The 25,227-nt window shown below is 44.0% G+C and overlaps 1 protein-coding gene across 3 annotated transcripts in view; it reads right to left on the reverse strand.

Moving 5' to 3' along the window:
• Window positions 1–203: 203 nt before the first annotated feature.
• The window catches only part of LOC105188026 (furin-like protease 1), a 509,265-nt gene continuing 484,241 nt past the window's right edge, over window positions 204–25,227 (reverse strand). For 2 of the 3 annotated variants that reach the window (XM_011149235.3, XM_019843556.2), the window contains one exon: window positions 707–2,875. In XM_011149235.3, coding sequence (XP_011147537.1) covers window positions 2,424–2,875 — 452 coding nt within the window. In that variant the 3' untranslated portion in view covers window positions 707–2,423. Of the gene's footprint in view, window positions 389–706; window positions 2,876–25,227 lie in introns of those variants that run through there. The other variant, XM_019843557.2, reaches the window with a different exon arrangement.

A 25,227-nucleotide genomic window follows, 5' to 3' on the forward strand; every position in this document is an offset into this window, starting at 1 on the left:
GATGAGTTCGTTGATTGGGATAAGCAGCTGATTGTGTCGGTCGTGACGAGAAGCTCCCGTCCGTTAGCGGCGATTTCTGCTCGCGTTGCGGATTAATTACTTTCGCTACTCGATCGGCGATGATAAACCCTCCTCGGTCTACATGGTAGCGTAAACGCAGCTTCGATGCTCCAAAAGAGACTGCAGGGATTATACTCGATTCGTTCGTTTGCTTTGCTTTAATTCGGGTCTACATGTGGGGCGCTCTACATATTACGATAAGTACATTTATTAGGTCCCATCACTGCTAATTTCTACGTAATTTAGCATCGGACGTTGGCCCCTCTCTCTCTCTCTCTCTCTCTCTCTCTCTTTCTCACGTTCCCTCTTCGACGATCCTCAACGCTAGCTGTAAATTAGAATAAAAAAACTGCGTCATTAAATCGTATGGTTGCGTGCGATATACTCGTGGCCGAGAAATTCGTTTCGCCTTCATTCGTTAACGCTAAGAACGAGATTTCACAGCCCTGCTGTGACACAAAAAGTCTGACCGTGAAGAAAGGAATTCTTGTAAATTTATGACACGTTCGTCTCTTTTGCCAAGCTTTCAAGCGTCTTTTTCACTCTTTCGTCGTTTTCACGGAGGTTTAATAATCCTTCGTTCGCGCTGCGCGACGAAGGTACGGCGCGGCGGGGGGAAGGTACGGGGGATATATTGGCGCTTCCGTTATTATCTTTCGTCGCTTTATTAAATTCACAACATTAACAAGAACAATGTACACCGCGACATGTCGACGTGGCAGATTAATGATTACTGGTAACAATTATAAGTAATTGCAGCGGGCGATGAGAGAAGGATGATGGCCTACCTACGACTGACCTTACTAGGCGTATCACATTATTGAGGTAATCTGCTCCCGCAAAAGTTTCGCTGTAATTGTTCTCATTTCGTCATAATGAGGCCCGTTCTTGTCGGTTCTCAAGTCAATGTTCTCGTCAGAAGTCACATTGACCCCTCACCGCTCCGGATTGCAGCGTGCGACGCGCACCGTGCGCGCATATATTGTACGGTGCGGCAATCCCGTTAATTAAATCGCATCGTATTGCGGCATCGTATTGCCGCATCATCCGAGGAACTCGGCGACTCGCGCGAATCCGCGGGTAATAAATGAGATATATTAGCCTGCTTGCGCGCTTCGAGGCGATCCGGACGACGATCCGGATACGAGTGCGTCGGCTGTTCCTCTTTAGTCCTCAGTTCTTGAACACACGATTATTGTCCTAGAATTATTGTCCTACAGAGAAGTCTTGTTCAACGGCCTTCAATGCGTAAACCGCGCAACGCGTTTTATCCCCGCGCCGGCCGAGCGAAGTTAATTCGTTAATCGTAGCTGACTAACCGCGAATCGAAGTAGAAGCTCGCCGTGCTCACTCTCGGTCGCATAATGGAATGTCCGAGTGTGTCCGTGCGACTGCTTAAGACTCGCTGAATCGCGTGAAATCACTCAGTGGCCTCGAGGGACATTACTCCGCGCTGCTTCACTTCGGCGGTCGATAAACGGCTGACCGTTGCAAACTATCGCTACAATACTGGCATCGCGACGTGGCGATCGCTCCGTCTCAAAGGAAACTATCGGCGCCATTAACGCTTTATGCTCCGGACGTTGCCCGCGAATTGCCTCTACAAAAGGAGCATTCGCCGCATATACAGTCGCAAAGGTGCAGCATAGCGACTCGAAACCTGACGACGGAATTCCGCGAGCTCGCGCAGAAGATAACTTTGCGGAATATTAAGAGGAAGACTCATAATTTTTCCGCGAGAGAAAAATCCTCCTCTCCTCTCTTTTATCTCCCGCACATTTCGGCTTTCGTTCGGCCCATGAAGCGCCTGATCGGTTATACGTGCTCCCTTGTTGCATTTGTATTATAAATTATTTAGAAGTAATCTTATATGTATTGTGCGTAATTGCGAAATATTTATATCCCATCAGTCTCGTGATAGCGCCGGGCGCTCCTTCGCAGCGCTATCAGGATTTTGGAGAATATCTTTCGCATTATTTCCGGGACAAATTCTTTTTCAGAATTAATCTTAAAGGTTTACATCTCCTCGTCCGCGAAATGCGAAGTGAAAGAACGTTTTGAAGAATTTTCCATCCTCCTGACTGAAACGAAAAAATAGGAAGCTGCAAAACTCAATTCAATGTTGAGCTCCTTTCCATTCTCAGGTTAAGAAGGCGCTTCAGAAATATCGCTGGAATATCCTTCAACTATTTCTGTGCTACAACAGTGGTCTCGAATTTGTGTCCGTAACATCAGCGGAATATTATCACATCATTTTCAAATATCGCCGGAATAGTCCTTAGAGTCGGTATATTTCCGAAAGCGTTCCCTCGAATTATCACACTGCCGCGATATCTTCACCCCAGCCGACGTTCGCGGGAGGTTCACTCGCTGTCGGAAACACACGTGTTGCCCCGCAATCGTTCCACGTCTGCGTGAACTTCTCCGTTGCCGGTATACGACACTTGGCTGTACTCGTGGGTGTGTTGACGTCGACGTAGGTACAAGCGGACCAAGGAGCAAACTATGAGGACGATCATCAGAAAGATGTTGATCGTGAAGAAGACGGTCATTCTGTAGTACCATACTGTGGACTGCATCTTCCAGGAGAGATTGATCAGCACGCAACGTGTCCCGTTGCCGCTCGATATGAGCACCGAATCCTCGTGGCAGGCGACGCAGTCGACGTCGCTGGAACCTCTGCAAGTCTGGCACGAGTAATGGCATTCGACACAGAACGCGCCGGTCTTGTCGTGATCCCAGACCGCGTAAGTCCCGGACGGACATTCTCGCGAGCAGCCTTCGTCGCCGTTGTGGTACCAGTTCGGCTTGCACACTGAAAAAATTAGATACAGCATTGACGACCTTCGTTTCTGTCGGTATTCGGCGATGTAATGTTGTGTTTGTCGTGCTTGTTGTAGCAGTGGTGGCGGTAGTGGCGGTTGTGTTGTTTTCGCTGTTATCGCTGTGTTGTGCTTTGCTGCGCTACGTTGCGCTCGGAGTCGGTTACGTGTCGACGCGGTGGTGGGTGTGTGAATGGCGTTGCAAACACAAATCAGAGCCGATGGGAGATCATAAGGCGGCTACGAGATCATCTCCCTCATCGGGGCCGAAAATTGCCGGTTCTCTTCGGTCGATTGGATCGAAGTCGCGGTCGTAATTAATTGGAGGAGTTCAACGAGAGCGGATGTCAGCCGCTCTCTTTTTCGCTCTTGTTCTTCTGATTTATCTGTATAACGCCATTTCCGTGGTGTTCAGTGTTCAGATTCTCGTATACGAGTAAAGAGTGTACACATGTAAAATAACTTAGAATACAAGCTGTCTTAAAATAAGGCAAGCGATTCAACTTAGGTTCACTCGGTTAATACGGTTGATTAGGCTTCGGCGAAGTGCCGTTTAAATAACATTTTTCGGTTTATCGGCATTCAAGGTTCGTCGTGGGTTTTTCTTTTCAATCAATGCTAACCTGGGTATGATTAAATCGAAATTATGTATTGTAAAAAATCAGATACTCTCTCTCTCTCTCTCTCTCTCTCTCTCTCTCTCTCTCTCTCTCTCTCTCTCTCTCTATGCGAGGAGATAATTTCGCTTGATTTTCTCATGCATACGTAAGATGCGTAACGCTAATGGGAAATCTATCGGTTGCAGTTACAAATTATCTTTTCTTCATAACCAATTAGTCAAAGGAACGTCCACCGATTCTGCTTTCGCGGTCGCTTCGCCGGAGCCTAATGTATAAAATATGCGCGCGGTTGCTCAAAAGAAACGTCGACCTCCCTCAAAAAAAGAATGACAAATCACGCTCTACGTTCTAAAACAGATTGCAGAAGATGATACGACTTCCGGGTAAATCAATGAGAATGTGTAATTGCGACTTGAACTGAAGCTTACAAACTGAAGCCTGGTAATATCGCAACATCGTTCAAAGCTTACAAAAGCACGCGAAAGCGTACGTGCACCATGCTACGTTTCATTTATAAATCATGTATAAATAAATAACGTTTGTCGCACACATTGTCCGGGCTCGATGGGCGAATCGAATGAAACCCGACTCGTCTGTTATTCATACTCGGTCGTCTGCAGTTTGGCGACACTGACGAATTAATGAGCGTACCGGTGTACGCTATTTAAAGTAACAACGTTCGGCTACCGGCGGCGGAATAGTAAGCGCAAGGATCCTTTAATACGAGAAATACGCAAGGCGAAGGAGAAGCATGCCATGACAAGGGCAAAGCAAGCCATTAGCAGCGAAATAAGAAAATACGGTCTACCTCTCTCGCGGGAGTACGTGAAACCTGAGGGAACGCGTCTACCTTTCCTCGGATGCCTCGCGGCATATTCCGAGTTACACGGCGCCTCTCGTAATAACTTTGCGAAAACTAGTTGTACGATAACGACATTAAGATCTAATTAATTTTACTCGCCGGCGACGCCAGATATCTCGAGGACGGCCAACACGCACTTCGGGATAATCGCCGAAGCGATGCTTCGCGTAATGCAGCGAAATGCGAAATACGCGAGCACGAGCGCGAAACACCGGCGGATGTCCCGCGAAAGTATGCGAAAGTTGCCGGTAGAATATGGCGGGGAGAATTGTTGTCGATACAGTCGCGAGCGGAGCTTTTCCGGGACGGAGGAGATAAATGTGCACTTTGACTTGGCATTTGGCGGCGCGCTTTGCGAATTAACCCGCGAATTAAAGAACCTCCGCAAAAAGTGCCCGTTTCTCAGTCCCCGATTTTTAAATTAAATTTTATGCGAAATGATAGCTCATGATAAGACATTAATCACAAAAAAGTTTTACATTGAGCATTACATTTTATCGCACGAATTTTTGCAAAATTCGGTACTTATGGGTTCTTTGAGTTGCTGATTATGAATCTAATGTCAGATTTAAAAAATTCAAGATGGCAGGTGCAACATGGTAGATACACATAGTGAAACAATCATTTACTTTTATTGGAACTGTTATGTTGTGGTATACTTTAAAACCGATAACTTCAGAACTGAATTTTTAATATATAGTGATATGTATATATGTGAATATATGTATGTGAATAATGATATGTAATTATAAAGAGTCACGGAAACTGCAATGAAAAAGCACGTCTGCAATGAAAAAGCTTCTAAATATAACAAATAAAACCATCATCCTTTATGCGTCATGTAATGTATCAATTTGAATTTGATATTTTTTTGATGAAAGAACAATGAAAAAAAACTTTTTCCACTCAAAAATTCGTCGTTGAAAAAATTACTTTCGAAAACCTAATAGAAAATTCGCAATCAGCTAGCCAAGAAAACCACAACATAACAGTTCCAATAAAAGTAAATGATTGTTTCACTATGTGTATCCGCCATGTTGTACCTGCCATCTTGAATTTTTTTAATCTGACATCAGATTCATAATCAACAACTCGGAGAACCCACCCGATACCGAATTTTGCAAAAATTCGTGCGATAAAGCGTTATTAGCGTCATGTTTTCTTAGCATGTAGTGACCACTTTGACCCTCTACATCTTTGAAACCAATCGTATACTCAACGTAAATCTTTTCTGTAATTAATGTCTCATCATGAACTATCTTTTGGCGTAAAATTCGATTCCAAAATCGAGGACCGAAAAACGGGCAAAATATCGATCCTTTTTGCGGAGGTTTTATCCCGCATTAAGGATTCGCCAAAAGATCCCGTCGCTCAATTATCGCCTATATGTGAATTCCTCCGCTATCGACGCTGACGACTTATTAACGATTAAACGTTTCACCGAGAGAAAGAGAGAGAGAGAGAGAGAGAGAGAGAGAGAGAGAGAGAGAGAGAGAGAGAGAGAGAGAAAGAGAGAAAAAAGGTGAGAAAAGACGGGGGGATTCTTTTTAAGCGGGACATAAATTCGCAAGGGCGCATTTTCCTCGGGACATCCCACATGCGAAAAGTCGGCAACGGGGTTAACTTCGGCGCGTTAATTGGAGAAATGAATCTAGTTCGTTCCCAGGTGTTCAGAAAGTACTCCCGAGAGAGGGTAGAAAGTCTCGCGACGGAGGATTAAAATAGGATATTATATAGAAGAAGAAGTAAGACTCACCGTGCTGGTGAAGAGATCAGGGATAGGGCTGTTTGTGTTTCAATTTCTTTTTCGTGTGTGCGTTTGTGTGTGTGTGTGTGTGTGTGTGTGTGTGTGGGTGTGGGTGTGTTTGGTGGTGGTGATGATTGGTGGTGGTAGTTGGTGGCCGGTCTGAGAAAGCCCGCGTCCGGCACTCGCCCCCACGGAGAGCCTCAGTACCTAAATGCGTTTTCTGAACCTGCTATGAGATAAAGGGATAAGGCGACATACGCGTGAAAAGTCGGACAAGGCACCGTTCCGTCTGTATCGCGCGGACGACTCGATTTCCATCCGTCGCGTCCGATAGTGAAAGAGACAGAGATAAAGAGAGAGAAGGGGGGGGGAGAAGCGAGAGAGAAAACTCTGCTCGCTTTTCGGAGCGCGTGATTACACGGTTGGATATCCAGAATTCGGCAATTTTCAGGGTAGCTCGTCGATCACGAGAAGCGCTCCATTGACGAGTCGCGAGAACGGGAGAAATTCCTCGCGGCGAATCGAGATTCGCGCGGCGGAGAAGGAGGGACGCGAGTTTCTACGGATACGGACGATCTTGCTCGGGGTTTTAGCAGCGAGTTAAATTAAAGTCGGCAGCGTTAAAATAAATACACAGCTAAATCGATTACACCGGGATTGATATCCGAAGGATATTCCGGCACGCCTTAGTAGCGGGGCCGGGCCAGCAGAAGGGAGGGATTCCGTGCTCGTTTTTCGCAGGCGAATTTAATTACGGATTGGAATTGGATTTTCGGCCCGCACGCGCACGAGCGGGAACACCGCAGTGGGACAGTAGACGGGCGATATTAACTTGGACTTAATGTTCGAACGTCGATCGCGGTGACTCATGGCGGTTGATGAGTTCTCGATAATACACTGGGAATCCGGACAGTCCGGCTGGCTGGTGTTCGCGGCGGTTAATCGTCAAATCCCTAAGAGTTACCGCCGCGTGCTGGATTAACCGTCCCTGTCCCAGCAGGATCGCGATAACGGATAATTGTTAGCGGGCCCATACCGCACACGTCGCAAGCTTACACGGCGGCTTCGACGTGTTGTCGCTCAACTCCCTCCCCACATTCTCGATCCGAGATGAACCGCGGCCTGACTGACGAAGAGCGTTCGATTATCCGCGCGGGAAAAATTACACCTTCGGCAGGCGGTGCTGGCGCGATTCAGGCACTCGCGAATTCGTGTAATTGCGAGGGACATGCGCATCGGTAGATTGAATGCAGATTTGTTGAAAATAAAACAAGATCGGCAGGACGTGAAACGAGCAAAGTCGCTTTAACACTAGAAGGGCCGGATTTTTGACGACTCCCCTAGAAGGACCTAGAAGGAGCCAATTTGGCTTCAAGTATATTTCCTCGTGAATAACAAATGGAAAGAAACGTATAGGTAATTAAAATTTAACGTTTTGACAATAATATCACTAATTTATTGAACAAAAAGAACTGTTGGTTATATTATATTGAACTTTTTTTTGTCTTTGGTGAAAGACTAAACGTGAAATACAACGCCGTTATGTACCGTACAGGAATGTACGCATTTCTACATAATTTTCTTTGTACATTTATCGCACACAAATTTTTTACACGAACGGTATTTTCCAACTTTATTTATGGTTTTTTTGCAGCTTCTTTTTTATTTGATAAAATGGTCGTTTGCCTGAAGCGTCGGATTCAGTTTCTTCTCCGGTTGAATCAAAATTTTGAGACCTTCGTCTTTGACCAACATATGGGCAACACTCAACTCTTTCGTGAAATTTTGTAAAAAGATTCTTCTTGATATTTTTTTTACACGTAACTTCTTTGTATATAATTTATACATTTATGGCAAAATCCAAAATATTGTACAGGTATGAACTTGCCAATGATGAGATGTTATATATGCACATCTATGTGTACATATGTATGTATATAATGGTTTTTCAAGCGAACAAATAGATACACATAAAAATATTTATTTATCTATTTAAGGTCATAAAACTAGTAAATAAACCCGTAAATATAAGAATGCAATATCAGATATAGGGGAGCCAAATTGGTTTCAACGGTCCTTTCAGGTAGACAATTAAATAAAAATTCAACCATCTTATATAATTGAAAAATTTTTTTACCAAAATTAAGAACATGAAAAATGACGAAAAGTTACAAAAGGATATCACGTGGAGGCAAAGTTATAGCCGTTTGAATTTCGCGAAGAGCCAAATCGGCTGTCTCGGTCTTCCTAGTGTTAATATTTTTCATATCGGAGCTTCCCGACTTTTCGATTTTTTATAGATGGCGGTAGTGCAATCCAGTGGATCGGGAAAAGTATTCCGACGAGAAAATTCAGTTGATGCACGGGTTGCGAATCGTAAAGTTCAGCACACACACATACACATACACATACATATACGCACACACATGTTACGCGCACGTATATGAATATTAATTGAGAACAGCGAGGTTGAAGAGCCTTTGTGTGTACACCTTGTTAGATTTCCGTCACTTGGTGCAAATACAGTCAGAGTTGTGAAAGGGTCGAGGGTAAATTAGAAGACGTCTTGAGATCGCCGATGAGTGCAGTTTAAACGCATTCGCAGGTGCATTAGTGCGTCGCATGCATATTTTATAAACTGCAGCGGTATCTCTTGAACGAAGCGTCCCGATCTCGCATTATCTCGGAAGCGTCGGTAGAAACCGTTTGTGTCGAGAGCGTGAAATTTCGAAGCGATTGCTGTTCCTCGTAGTTTTGGATTTAACCCTTTCTCTGTTAGTGGGAAGTATACTTCCAACCTTTTCCTGATTCAATTTTGCGTTGTAAATCACATAATTTTGAAAAACTCGGGGATTTGAGTTTTCCAGATAACAGATAAGAATAGTTGTTCAACATACTCCAATAGATTTTTATACCCAATTATTCATTTGTGATTATTTATAACAAATCAAAGTTGAAAACAAATGCTTTATTTAGGGAAAAATCGATTCCTCGGAGAGTATTGAATGTAGAGGTCTGAACTTTTCACCAAATATTTTTCTGATGTTGTACAAAAACATATTTTTTTCAGTATTTTTTGCAGATTAGATTTTTTTTATAAACAAATATTTCTACAAAAACAGCCGAAATTTGATTTTTTTGCACTTTCTTGCTCTATTTTCTTAGTTTTTCATTCTGTATCTCCATTTTATCCATACTATCAATATTATTTTACTCAGAAATGAATGTTTAATCTTTAGTAAACATAAATATGCAGTATTAAACATTTTCCCACATAAATTTTTTCCAGTTCGATCGAGTTCCATCGTCTAGAATCATATGTTCTTATTACGACTTGGTCATTATTTAATAATAATTGGAGTTTTCATTAATTTCGTACATCATGATCGCCATATTGAGTCTGCCATTTTGAATTTTGCAAATCTGACTTTAGATTCGTAATCAGCGACCCAAAAAATGTAAGACTACAAAATATTTTAATAATTTTCTCAAGGGAAGTTAATTCAGCAGTGAAAGGGTTAAACGTTGTGATTAATCGATAATCCAAATTCCGCTTACCGTCTTTCTCTCTTTCTCTCTCTCTCTCTCTCTCTCTCTCTCTCTCTCTCTCTCTTTCTCTCTCTCTATTAAGATGCGATATTTATGCGCTATTATTGCCCTGTGAATTGCTCATCGTTGGCAGTTCAACTTCTGGAAGGTGCACGAGAAAGAGAAAAAGAGTGAGAGAGAGAGAGAGAGAGAGAGAGAGAGAGAGAGAGAGAGAGAGAGAGAGAGAGAGAGAGAAAGAAAGAGGGAGGGAGAGGGAGAGGGAGAGAGAGAGAGAGAGCGCCGGATGAATTAAAAAATTTACGATCTAATTAAACGACTGATTTAATTGAACTCGTTATAGACGCATATTATGCCGCACAAAAATGACACGGGCGAGATCGTACAGCAATTTTCGAAGAGTTTACCGGCTCCAGGTTTAGTGAATTATTCATGAGGAGCGGGAAGATAGTACTTTCGCGTACGCAATGAAGTTAAATTAAACTTCTTTCTCCCCACCTCCGCTGGCCCTCTGAACTTTTCTTTTTCCTTCATTACTTTTTTCTTTTTTCTTCTCCTTTTTTTATTTCCTCGCAGTATAACGTTTCTTTTTCATTCATCTTTCCGAGCTCTCATTCTTTCCTCCATTTCCCGTTTTAATCTTTCCCCTCTCACAAAAGAACGTGTTGATTACGCGCTGGGAAATTACCGCTGCATGTACCTCGAAGTATATTACAAATATCAGCGGATGTTCAGAACGGTCTCTTTTTGCAGGTTCAGGTAGATCAAGACGTTTATTGCTCGCTGGATTTTCACTACTTGTGGTGCGTGCTAACGAATAACTTCGTAACAAATTTGCGTGGCCACAAAAATAACGGCAAATTCAAACCACCACGAGCGAATTTTACCTCAAGTGCTAACCCATATGCTCACACCGCAAGTAATCAGCGCTGACTTTGTTTGGCACTGCCATACACGACGTGTGAAACGCTCAGTTTCACACGTCGTAAAAGTCCATGCCGACTGCGCAGCGAACGTGTTAAGCTGTCCAAATGATCAGAACACATTTAATTACACGTGAAAATTATCTGCCAATTCTTCGCTTTCAAAAATAATTTTTTGTTCCTGATACATTCTCATTTAACGTTAGCATTTTGACGTAGCTGTCTTTAAGAGACGCCGTTCAGGAATTCGTCGATTACCCTTAGTTAGTTTCTCGGCAGACGATAAGTGTCTCTGCATTTTTTCGTTACTTCGAACGTAATTCGCTTCTGTTAAGGGCTACTCGCGAGGTCTTTGATATAACGTCAGCATTATTAAAAAAATTTATTAAGTTTTTAATCTCGCGATGTCTCGAAGAGGAAATTTACCAGAGAAATATTAATAGCCGCCACCGGTAAGTATGAAAAGAGCAAGCTTTTATTATAATATAAGTAGATCGTGATTGATTCTGCATAGAGTCCGCCGAGGAATTCTTTATTAAACATATTAACGAGGGAAATCTTTGTGGGGCGGGTAAAAAGCAATATGATCCACGAATAATTAGTCAACGATGTCTCTGCGCGGAACTTCCCGACGTATCGTCGTATCGCGTTGACAACAGCGAAATTAAGAACGACCGAATGTTGAGAAGAATCGCGAAGGAGTAAGAAAGCGGATGATTCAGACCTCTTGAAGCAACGCTGATTTGAAAGGACGTCTCATTATCGCCCGTCAGTTCCCGATATTACGCGAATTTCCAGAAGTTCCGCGCAAATTGCCGAAAACTACTGGAACTAAAGGCTGAATTACGACGATTACGTGAATCATGGCAACACCCATGCAGTTAGCACGGCGAACTTCTACTCGTCACACACGGCTCTCTACCTTCTACGAACGGAAGCATGCACTTTAGTCGGCACATACCTGCGTCCTCACGTAATCGAGATTAGAGCATCGACAGTGTTAGATTGACAGCGTTAATTGAGTCGTGAGTTGTAAGTTAGTAGACCAACGGCGAGCGGCTTGGTGGCTAGGTAGACAGGTTGGAGTATGAACCGCTCATTACGAATGAGCGGGACGAGCGGGCGCGCGGAAGAATCGTGTCACGTTCGCTCGCGAAAGCCGATTCGAGCGTTGAACGAAAATCGTCGCTTTCCACTGTCGATTAAATCGGACGGACGAATCGACAAATTCAACCTGCGGACAAGCGGGCGACAAACGGCCGATATCGCCAGCGGAGATCTCGCCGATACAATTACCGATCATACGATCGGAAATGGCGATCAGCGCCGAATGTCATAAACGTGTCGTCCGCGAAAACTTTCCGACTAGAAATTTATCCCATGGTCCTGATCAGGTTAACTTCATCTGGCCGAGAGACGTGCGAATTATTCGAATTCGAATCGAATCGAATCGAATCTAATGGAATTCGATTCGATTCGAATCCGAATCTCTATGATTCGAATCCGAATAATTGGTCCGAATAGGAATCAAATACATTATTGTTTGCGTGCATCAGCTACAAAACGGGCCATTTGGGCCTGTATGTTTGAACATTTAATTTGTAATCAACTTAACTTATAATTAATAACTTAATTACAAATTACTTTAATTATTTAAATATATATTTTACTTTAAGATGATATTACAATATCAATATTCTCTTTCATATTAAAATCTTCCATCATTATTTGCATGTTTAATAGTCATGTTAAATTTTTTAATAATTCGATTCGATTTCATTCGATTCGATTCGAATTCGAGTGAAATTTCATAGATTCGATTCTATTCGAATTCGAATTAAAAAAATGAGATTTGATTCGATTCGATTCGACATAACAATTTTTGATTCGCACATCTCTAATTTGGACATCAGGTCCTAGTAAGGTAATACTATTCGGTCCTAGTAAGCCATGTAACGCAGTGTAGATATATTAGGACCTTATTAAGAGGGTTCATAGTCAAGTCCTTATTAAGTTACCTTATTGAATCCTTATTATATTTTTTTTTCATATTCATACTGTAATTTATATTATATTATATTATATTATATTATATTATATTATTTATATTATATATATATAAAATTAACTACAAATGGTTTTTCTTAAAACTTGATAATGCAAATTATATTAGGTACAATGAATAAGAATCCCGACACAGACCCGATCAACTAAACCTTATACGTATTATATACTAGGCTGATACATTAACTCCCCTGTGCATTATTCCGAATGTACTCGACCAAACGGAGTTGTTCCCGTGTGCGCGATGACGAGTATATTCGTCCAAATATTTGCTTTTGAAACTCCTGAAGGAAATCACTTAGAGAAGTCTGCAACCTCGCAAATTCAAGCTTGAGACTAGCATTTTAAGATAGATCGAGTTGCAGTATCGAGTTTTGCACATTATTATTATTATAAAAAACTGGGTTGAAAATTGAAAAAAAAGAGAAAATTCATGTAATAATTTTCTAATTTTTCGTCCTTACAAAAGTGCCTAAATCGATCTGGAAACTCTTACTTGGGGGTTTTTGGGGTCGTTGATTACAAATCTGAAGTAAAAATCTCAAAATTCAAAATGGCGGACTCAATATTACGGTCAAGCACATGATTTTTTTATGGAACTTTGACAATTTTGCTCTAATTCGCTTAGGAACGGTTACTCGGGGATTTTTGAGGTCGCTGATGACGAATCTGAAGTCTGAATTTCAAAATTCAAAATGGCGGATCGAATATGGCGGTCAAGTACACGATTTCTTCCCAGTCCGATTTCGACTATTTCATTCTGATTTGCCTGGAAACTGTTACTGGGGAGTTTCAGAGGTTGCTGATTACAAATCTGAGGTCAGTATTTCAAAATTCAAAATGGCGGATTCAATTGCGTTCAACACTCATACTAGGACTAGGATTTTTGCTATACTTTCCATTTGATAAAGTATACCCAGGATGCACCACATGGAGATTCCAAGTCCGACTTTACGTCTCTTTTGTTTTTTGTTTTTTTGTTTTTTTATTTTCAATTGCTGAGTTCAGATTTGTAATTAAATTCGTAGTAATTCCTCAAACCTCAAGTAATAGTTTTCAAGTTTACCAGGCAAGAATTTCCTAATTTTCACGGGAAAACGTATATATGGCCGCCATATTGGATTCGTCATCTCAAAATCTGACTTTAGATCCGTCTTCAGTGATCTTAAAAATCCCCGAGTAATAGTTTTCATCGTCAATCGTAGCAAGAAAATTCAAAATTCATTGAATTTTGGGTACGTGACCGCCATATTGGATTCGCCATTTTGAATTTTGAAATTCTGACTTCAGATTCGTAATCTACGACACTACTAAAAACCTTAGAAATGATCGCGTTTACTTTGCAACCCTTTCGAAAAAGACTCGTGCATTTTGGCGACGTTCAAGTCAGGGAAAACTCTTGCGCAGGGGAGTTAAGGTCCTAATATGGACCCAATCATTATAACCTTATAAAGGTCTTCCTTACTCAATTGTCGTCAGGACCTTATAAGGACTGACTTAATTAGGATTACCCCTTCATTCACCCTATTAGGTCCTTATCAATATCAGGCGTACCTGATCAAAATTTCTAGTCAGTCTGTTCACTCCGGTCTCGACGAAGCAACTTCCTCGGCCGAAGGCGAAGGAAGCCGCTGTTACGCTCGATGTAGAGCGAGCTTTTTGCAAGTGAATCGCATGCGGTTCAGCGGTTCAGATCCGACGACGTCGCGTCTCCGCCCGCTCGTTCCGCGCGAGAGCGCCGAAGCGACCGCGGATCAATGACGTCCACGAGGTAGTTATTCAGGAGATGCTCCTCTTTTAATTCGTTCATGATATACAAATTCCAATGTCGCATATAATGACTCGTAGTAGTTTTGCCATTGCTTATACAATATATTATGTATATGTGTACATAAATGTATGTAGCAGACGCTCGCGCCCCGCACGAGTCGCGCCTCCTTCCGCGTCCTTTCCTCGCCGAATGGCGCGAGTCGTCGCGCGAAATCACAGGGGATTCGGCTCGGCTGTGTGTGTGTGTGTGTATGTGCGTGACGCGCACGAGGCGATATCGCTCACCGCCGGTGAAAAAGAGGGGAGCTTGAAGCCACAACGGAGGAAACGAACGGAGGGGACGGACGCGCGAGCGTAAACGTGGCGCGAGATGCGCGCCTCGCGCTCTTCTTCTCTTTTCACACCTGCCCTCGGGAACTCTATAACTTAAGATATGTCGCCTCTCCAAGCAAGATACATTTTACAGTACATACAAACATTTACAATAGATACATTAACAGTATGGCGGACGATCGCGGCGGGACAGCGGCCGGGGATCCGGGGATGCGGTCGAGTGTTCGAGACCGAGCGAGCGAGCGAGCGAGAGTGGATTCGCTTCGCGAGCTGATTGTGCGAAATATGTGCGTATCTACAAAATGATTGTGCGCGTTCACTGCGTATCGCAGATTTCTCGAGTAATGAGCTTATTCAAAGCTCGACGAAATCCCGGCGAGTCGCAAGTGCGACTCAGTTTCCCCTTTTCTCTTTCTCTTTCAGAGAAAGACGTCGCTTGTAATTTTTATTCTTGATTGACCTCATCTGCAAATTAATTAATCTGCCTCAGGCTGGTAGAAGAAAGATTAAATGGAAAAGCTCAAATATGTTTTGATCTGGTCTCGGGGACTGAGAATCGTGAAAAGGGGAGTTATCGTCGTCTTGAGACGGACATAAATTTTGCAAGACGGTATTTGCGGCTCTCGAAAGAGGGGACGAGAGGTTGTCACGGTGATTTATGAGCGTACGTAATATTTCATGTAATTTGTGCGCGAGAAAACGCAAATACGCATTTAGCGCGACATTCATTCGCTCGTGAAGATCTCGTTTGACGAGAGTCTTCTTCTTCTCCGAGTCGACGTTCACGTTACGATTTCGTGAGAGACGCACGCTACGTCGTGCGTGGGATGAATTATTGTCGCGATTGAACCACGTGTGAGATCGGTGGCATGCACAGTATCGAACGTTAAACGCCGACTCGCCCGTAATTATCTATCCGGCTGAATTCGAGCGAATTTAATTTGGAAAAATCGAATCTCTCGTTCCAATGCGCGTTACAATCTCGCCTCATCGCACGCCGCGAGCGCGAATCCATTGAAATTAAGTACAAAAAACGCTCTCACGCGAAAGCCGCGAAACGCTGCTGATAATCGGCGTCGATACGGCGGCGATATAAAAGTTCCGCTGTCTTGTATCGTTCGACGAAGTACATTTCGCGAGACATGTGGGGATCGCGATGCCGCGACAAAGACACGTACGAACAATAGGGATAGGCGAATCGCGCTTCGTTCATTCGATACGATCTGTCGTGACTGAACGCCGCGGCGAGAACGCGCGACGCGCGTCGCGACCGCTCGCGAGATGAATCCTCGCGTCAAAATCGCGGATTGTGATTATTAGAGTGAAAATTCGCGGCCTCGTTATCGGAAATCCGGCCGTCCCGACGCGACGTCGCGGGTATTGTACACGTTCGGAAGATACGTCACACCTGAACGAATCAAAACACATCCAAAGTTCCTTGTACTACTTGTAGTGTCCACGTTTATATCATTTTTTTTTGTCGTTTTCTCTCTCGGAAACTCTAACGCCCCTCACTGGATAATATAATTGACTCTTATCCTTAGAACTGAAATTTTCTCGCTATACATGTAGATAATCGGTCTGTACTTTCGTTTTTTCGTAATTTCACTTTTTCCCTCGTACTCTCCACCACATTTCCTCCACCCCACATGCATACACGCACACACACACACACACGCGCGCGCGCGCGCACATACACACGCGCACGCACGCACCACGCACAGACGCGCACGCACGCACACACACACACACACACACACACACACACACACACACACATACACACACACACACACACACACACACACACACACACACACACACACACACACACACACACACACACACATACACATACACACGTACATTCTCCTTTTCTTTCTCTTTCATTCACTCGTTCTGTTTTCCTCCTCGCACTCATCCTCGATCTTCGTGTTTGTGTGTCTCTCTCTTACTCTCTCAGAGCGGGATCATTGTAGAGAGAATGTAATAAAATTACCTCCCTTTCTTTCTATTTTCTTCTCGTGATCTAGAACGAGCTCGCCGACTCTCGGTGTAACTTTCGCCTTTGCTTCCTGAATGGCAGCGAAACGAGATTCCGCGTCGAGCGGCGGAGGAGGTACGTCATAAAAGTCGTGAAAAGTCGCCAGTCCCTTCGATGGACTCGCGCTCGGGAGGTTCCGTTTTTATTATTCCATCCCCGTTGTGAGAGAACTTTGCTACGCCATCCGAGCTCCCCCGACGAATGTCACTCTGCGAAGTCGGAGATTAATTGAAGAAATTGCGGTTAATGCATCTTCCCTCTAGTTTACGGCCAAGTCCCGCAAGGATCAGTCGCGTATGGCTTCCCGCGATTTTTCTCGCTCGCCAACAGCCGCGATATGCTCGGCGGGGAACTCGAAGAGTCAACATGTCGAAGCCCATATTCTCACTTCTATCTATACAACGTCGCGCTCTTAACCCGTTAAATACAATCTCGTTCGACGCTGAATATTAATCTTTTTCTATACGAGATCACACGAGATCCGACTTAAATTGATATCAAGGCGAAGCTCACGTTTGGTTAGAGCGAGAATACGGGGCTAGGAAGAATAATTTCTGATATGCAACAATGAGCACCCAATTGATCTTCGCGATCGCGCGAGGAATCTCTTCGCAGTGTCTCATCTGCGGAGCTTACCCTGCCACTCGCCACTCGCTGAAAATTTGTCTCTTTTGCATTTTCTCTCCTGGGGGAAAATCGCGGGCAGCTATATAAACCTCTATAATCCCTCGAATCAATTTTACTCACACACGGCTCCTTCACAGGCGACTATTTTTTTTTTTTCTTTTGTTTCACCTCTGAGCTCCACGACGATATTTCCCGCAGAAATTTTCTCCAGTCCGTTAGACACGTTACTCGTGTATCACTTCTCGCAGTGCGGTGTGTAATTTCGGATGGAAAGCACGATATCGGATCGGATAGAGGGCTGATTGACAGATTCGTAGCGTCGCGCGACATCCGGGCCCTTTTACGACGGCTCTTATCTACGGTAATTTCTTGCGTCAGGCCGTGCCTGTCGGCGAACTTACAACGTTGCTCCCGTTTACAACGTTCCGCGGACGTCGCTCCGCGTCACCGCCCCGTATCCTCTTTTTCTTCCGTTCCCGTTATCGGCGAAAAACGCGTTACGCGTACTTATCCACTGTTTTCCGATCTCTCGCGCGCGTTGCGGGAGGGGGGAGGAGAAAACGGGGGGCAGTGAAATTGCGAGTCGGGGGGGGGGGGAATTGACGGGATTCGCGTGGAATTCGAGCGAACTGTGTAAATTCGCCTCGGGTTTGAAGTACCGAAGCGGCGAACAAGTGGACGCATGTGCGGCGCGAAGAAGAACGCGTCTGTCGGATGCGGAAGACTAATCGTCTTCTAATTTAATTGCAGTCGCATGTGCTTTCGCTTAATCTCTATCACGGCGCATGAGAGCGCGGCTTAACCGAAGGAAGCTATCAAAGTGCGCGAGCGATAGCCTTTCGAACGATGAGACCTTTCTTCGCAGCTCCTCTTGCAGACTTGGATGAATGCTGCGCGAGTCGCGCGGTAGCCGCGCCGCGTAAAAACCTATGATCGATGTAATAACGCTAGAAATAATTCCAGAATCGACTTACACTACAACGCCACCCCGGCGAAATCTAGGATTAACCAGCCCGAAAGAATGATATCACACTTGTTCCCGGGCGCTTTCCGCGCGTGGGAACTAGGATCAGCCATCTAAGTACCCGCATATAAGTCACAATACGCAACGACTAATCAATTTGCTCCAATCTTAAACTTATTATTTAAAGGATCGTCGAACTCGCTAATATCGCAGAGCAACAGTCGCTCAGGTTTGATCGAAACAGTATGCGCTCGAGCGGTTCGACGGTCGTTCGCGAACGATATAATAATTACGGAGCCAGCGGCAAGTGCGCGGCGTCCGTTTACATCGATACGAAATGTAAATACGATCACGATACGTAACAAACAAATACGTGCCGCATATTATCGATGCGAACGATAGCAATTAACATTTTTACATCGCCGTGCGTGATTTCGCATTTGAGCCGTGCTTATTCTCTAGAAATATCCAACATTCTGAGCGATCGTGTCTATAACGAAGAGCCGAATTTCACAGAGAAACCATTTGCTCTCTCACGAAAAACAAAAACAGAAGAAACAAAAAATCAAAAAAACAACGAGAGAATGTCTTGTCGCCGATATGTCATCACTACGCAGACGGGTTCGAAGTTCGTTAAATCTTTGTGCACTTCGCAATTATTGCACATCGGCAGAGAAACATAAGTATGTAAATAATAAATAAATATTCTCCCGAAATCAGCAATTATTGCACATCGACTGAAGAACAAAAGTCTACAACAGCTGTCTTCCTCCCATGTACGGATGTACGTGGACAATAAATAAATATTCTCCCGAAATCGGAAACATCGAGATCAGAAGCAAGTGTGCAGCCGGAGGAAGCGGAGAACTAAATTAAAGAGAGAACGCGTGTTGTGTTGTGTAGAGCGTCCGATCGATACTTTTACAACGTTGACCACAATAAAGCCGGGGAACGGAATGAGCGTGAGGGAAAGAAAATAGTAGAAGAGCGAACGGGACGTGGAGAATTTTCGGGGGAGGGGTGTTTACAGCGAGAGAGAGAGAGAGAGAGAGAGAGAGAGAGAGAGAGAGAGAGAGAGAGAGAGAGAGAGAGAGAGAGAGAGAGAGGTTAGGTGTGACGTGCGCTGGCGTATCGGGCATTTGGAAATCGAATCACAATCTCATGCGCGAGTACATGCCATTACAAATCCGGAAATCCTGTGCGGTTTGCCGGCCTGAATCGAGAAATCTTGCTTATCGCCCTTTTCGCTTTTTAACGTTGCGGGCGAAATAATATTTCGACGCAGCGACGAAACAAACGCGACGCTGCGGGGCGTATCGTGCAAGCTCTACTTTTATATCCATTCCGCGATATTCGATTCGAGTCGCATTTCTCGCACGTGTACGTCGTGCTTTCTTCTTGCAGGACAAAAAGGAATACAATTCAAAATCTACTCCGAGTGGAAAAAGAATTTGTTCGAGAGTTCGGAAGAATTTTTTGCGTATATCGCGTAGCTTTGCAAAAATTGCATCCGACAATTAAGTCGGCCGGTGACGCGTAATTCGCCAGAGGTCATTTCGCAGTCACACATGTCATAATGGCGGATATACGATATGGATTACCTTCGCAGGTACCCCTCCTTCTCGTCAGATTTCTCGTTTCGCTCGCGGGGCTCATTAAAATTATTCGCTCGCGAGTCAGGACGTTTCGCAAAACGCTGACCGAGCCGCCCTTTTGATCACAGATGAAATTCAGGGGATCTCCGTCTGCGAATCAACTTGCCTTTGAATTTCCGTCCCGCCTCGGTCCGCTTTCCGCCGCTTCAAACGACATCAGAATTGCTCTCTCCCTCTCGATGTTTCTCGCGATACGACGTTTTTCCTCCGTCTTACTTCGCGAGGAACGAATCTTTGATTAAAGGGAACCTTCGTGGCGGCCCCGGTGAAACTAGTTTCTCGCTGCATCGACCGTTTAAAGAAAAAAAAAAAGGAAAGAGAAAAAAGGAGTCGCCAACTAATATTTCGTGAAATTGAAAAGAAGAAATCTTTAAAGCGACTCGTAAGTTTGACGTATGGATTTCGCAACCTACAAGGCGAGGGCATTTCGCTTATCCAAAGTCATATACGTCGAGGCATTGACGAGTTTCGTAAATTGTTCACGCAAACGTGAAATAATCTTTAAAGTGCACGAAAAGAACTATTGTACATTGTCTTTAGACTAAGAATTATTGTCTTTATAATAATTAAAACTTGTGCACACTTGTGTGTGAAATTAACGAGAAAATCATTGAGATAATTTTTCAAGCACTGCGTTAAGTTCCGATTTTAGACTAAAGAAGAGGAGCCGATTGTAACTATATAATTAAATATTGAAACAGAATTGCGAGAATGATGGGAAATGCGGTATCTATAGCGATCTCTCTGCTCCGTAGAATTCGTTTTCAATTTTATTTAACACCGCCGCGGAATTTCGGGAAACCATGTCGAGGATTCCGTACGCGTGTATACCGCGTTCTATGCAAATTTTGGTTTCCTTCTCTAGCCGCGGGCATGCGAGGAATCGAAAGAGTTCGTATAAAATATAAAAAGGAAATTGCACGAAATTGCATCGGCGGTAAACACGATTTTCCCTTCTCCCACTATAAAATTTGGATTTCCTCCCCTTTGTACCGTCTAGCTGGCACAGATCTGGCCCACCCACCTAGAAAATGGACATCATACAGTCGGCGGCTGGAATGAAAGAAAGACCAACTCTCTGTGCAGTCGGAGACTCCCTCTTTGTCGATATCGACGGGATCCGAGAATATTAAATATCCTTGTCCATTCGCGTTCATCGCGAGATATCGCACTAAAATTTGCACTCAGCCGTCCTACTTTGTAAAAGACGAGAATTTAATCGACGTCCTGATGTAACTTGATTTCAGGGCGCTCGGTCTGATATTTCTGATCTTGTTTATGACTTTGAGACGTTCTTCTTCGGCGTCGAAAATACTCCGTTTCGTCCTCCCGACTGAAGTCCGATTCAAAATCGCAAAGATAGGCCGAGTACCAAGCAATACTTTAAGCTACGTTTTTTCTACACGTGAGATAATTTAATAATGTTAACTAACATCACAATTAATGGCGCTAATAATCACTCCCTCTCTTTAACAATAGCTCAATATACAGAAAGTGCGAGATATGTCATACAACGTCTCTGATTTGTCTGTGCGTATTGCGAGAGACAAAACGGCGTCCGTTTTAAAGCCAAACTCGTAATCTGCTTTGCGAATGATGCGGTTGAAAATTTTTAAGTGCATTTATGCCATCAAACCTTTGAACAACGAGATTTTCCGCCGCTGTGTTCAGTCGACCGTTGGAAACTGCGACGCGACAATCGGAACTTTTATTTTTCAACGTCGCTTTCAAATTAATTTTGTTGCATTATATTGCCGTGTTAAATAAAAAAAATACAATACAAATGGAATAGAATCCCACTTGATCTCTTACTCACAGCGGGTGTACCGGATAAATGACGGCGAGTACTAATTTCGAAATTGCGAAATTCAGTGCATCCGACGCGGGAGCATCCGACCGATTTTTTTTAATTCCGCCGACATAATACCAACGGATTCTGGAATTAATACGTTTTTTGCTCGCGATCGTGTTCGAAAGCCATCCATTAGAGTATATAAGCGAATCTCGAAAAATCACAAACGTTTCATTCGCAGGGCGCCACTCTTGCGAGGGGCATTTAGTTTCGCGATTGTAACGTCAATTTCATTTCGCGGCCATTCGATATTCTCCCTTTTTTTCCCAGACGATTGTCCAACCTTCCGGTGACGCATTGATTTCCGGCGTTTTGACGCGTCACCAAATTTCCGCCGGCCGTCGAGTCGTCATTCGCGACTCTTGCAGAACTCGTTCATTAACTCGATCGTTCCGATGCTCCAAAAAACGCACGAGTGACGCACGTCGGTGACCTCTTGCAAATTCGTCAGACTATACAAATCAGAATGATGATTTACCGGGATTTATTTAGTGCGATTTCTCGATCGAGGACAAACAACATGACGGCTTGCACGTGTATGACTGCTTTTTTTTCCTTTCCTGTTAATTAACCGTCTCTTGTCACGCGAAATATTACACCGGCACCAATTAGTCAGCGCGCATTGTTTCGCTGAATCGCGGCGTGTCTGAAAAGCCCGGCGTACATGCACCGTACGTCGGCGGGAAAGTAACAGCGCGTCGATGTCGATTGTAATTCGATTTCTGATCTGTCCCGCGCAGATTTTGCAGTTAACTTCTGATTTGTGGCCTACAACTTTCGACGGGACATGATTGGATTCCGCGCGCCGTGATATAAATCGTAAATTCTAGAAACGAATCCTCGTAGTGGCGGATTCTCGATGCGAAAACTTCCTCCGGACTCGATAACTCGTTGACGATCGTTCCGCGATAAAGAAAAATCGCTCCGCCAACGTCGCCGCGAAGCCGAGGCTTTCTCGACAAGTTTCCCCGCTTAACCCCGCGATCGAAATTTCCACAAAGCGAGCGTACGCGCGCTATCAACTCTAAGTACGCGAAAGAACGTAACCCGCTGGTGACCATCGTGACTCCTCCTCCGAGCGAAACGGCAGCGTGTCTAAAAAGTGTTCAGAAAATATCGGGTCGTTTAACGGCGCCGCATTCTTGTCGTCGAATCGACTAAACGCTAACAGTGCTCGATCAATGGCTTATTAAAAGTCCGCGGATCTCGCGATGTTACTTTTTCTTTTAATTATCGTAGTTAACAATGTGTTTGAGCAAGTGTCGTGTCATGTCGTGTCGAAGATTACATATCCCGTACATATCGTACATATCCCGTGCCGCCCGAGGCCGAATGTGAATTATGAATGTCGATTGTCCTATCACGCAAAGAGACCACTCTTTTTACCACACTTAGCCGTTGGGAAAAAAAGATGAGCGATTTACATTCGATTTATGTGCACATACAATTGCAACACGTTTCGATAATGACCCAAACTGGACTATTCTCCTTTACTGATTAATCAATAATTATCTGAATCGGTGATTGATAGAGATGTGCGAAGCAAGAATTTTTATGTCGAATCGCATCGAATCGAATCTATGAAATTTCATTCGAATTCGAATCGAATCGAATGAAAGCGAATTCAATCATTAAAAAGTTTAACGTGATTAACTTAAACACGCAAGTAATGGTGGAAGATTTTTATATGAAAAAGAATATTGATATTGTAATATCATCTTAAAGTAAAATATATATTTAAATATTTAAAGTAATTTATAATTAAGTTATTAATTATAAGTTAAATTAATTAATGCAAGTTGTAATTGCAAGTTAAAGGTTCAAATATACAGGCCCGTTTTGTAGCTAATGCACGCAAACGATAATGTATTTGATTCCTACTCGTATTATTCGGATTCGAATCATAGGGATTCGGATTCGAATCGAATCGAATTACATTAGATTAGATTAGATTCGATTCGAATTCGAATAATTCGCACATCTCTAGTGATTGAAGGTCGAAAGTGATTTGCAGAATTTCACGCGTCTCGCCAGTGCGAATGTATGCATTTTTCTGACATTATTATAGAGTCAAAAATAATGAGAACAAGAGCAAGGGCGATGGAGCCGCCATTGACGTTACTGGCGTGCATACGAATGAAATTATTAACCGTCACGAGATGCAAATTGCGGTGATAAATCGAACGCACACACGCTTCGATCACCGAACCGAATTGAAAAACTGCTGCTGAAGAGGTTCTCTCCTGTCGATGATACTTTCCTCCCGTCTGAGGCAAAGAAATTGCGCAATCTGTCGCGGAGATCGCGTTATCGACCTCCTACGGAGATTTCTGTATACACGGTCATGCTCGTTCATGTTAATAAAGCTCGGCACTCAATGCGCGCTCAAAATCCACACGCGGCCTCGTGTAGTACCCCGCCCCGATTGTTTACATAGGCAGCCGGAGAACCATCCTAGGTAGCTCCTAGTTTCGGCAGTGCTGATAGCTCGACCGAATATCCTACCCTGTTGGAGGGACCGCGAAGTGCTTATGAAGCGTGGAAGCTTCGGAATGGAGTGGTGAGAGGAGACTGGCAGTCTGGAGGATGTTGCTACGGAAAACAAAAGGGGCAGAGAGACCGACAGGCGGGGATATAAGGAAAGATAGAGCGGGGACAAAGGAATAGAGATAGGACGACGGAAAGAGAGAGGGTGGAAGGAGGAGACGGGAGAAATGGTGTATTTTCGTGCATTGTTGTTGTGTCTGAAGGAGAGAGGGATTGAGGGAAAGAGAGAGACAGATAAATGGATGGATAGATATGTGGATAGATAGATAGATCGATAGACAGAGTGAGGGAGAAAAAGAAGAAGAAGAAGAAGAAGAAGAAGACGAGAGAAAAACTGTTTCCCCTCTGGAACACGTTGGAGCCACCCCGTCGATCAAAATCGACGACGTGGCGAGTCTCCGAAGTGGATTGCAGCTCCATCGGATGTATTATATAAGTTACGCGAGGCAATTTTTCCAGGAGTGACTTGGACTCGGGCGAGACTCGGGTCTCGCTAATGGCAGTTGCGCGGGGACTCCCTGCTGTAATTTTATCTCATACAAAAGCTTCTCGCGGAGAATCGCGCACATGCGAAACGACGGAGGGCCAAGGGCGGTGTTGCCCGTGCGTGATGGCCGCGGCCGCGAGCGAAACGCCGAGCAGAATTGGACGAGAGACTGCGCGCGATCGCGCCGAGAATCGAGTCTTCCGTCGATTCCCACGATTCGTCAAAGACGCGGCTCGTTCAACCGGGAATGTTAATCGGCGCAGAGCCACGCTGCTGCACGGCTCATTCTGAGATTAGAGAAGGT

The sequence above is a fragment of the Harpegnathos saltator genome, unplaced genomic scaffold (assembly GCF_003227715.2).
Source record: "Harpegnathos saltator strain DR-91 unplaced genomic scaffold, Hsal_v8.6 scaffold354, whole genome shotgun sequence".
NCBI classification, from domain to species: domain Eukaryota; kingdom Metazoa; phylum Arthropoda; class Insecta; order Hymenoptera; family Formicidae; genus Harpegnathos; species Harpegnathos saltator.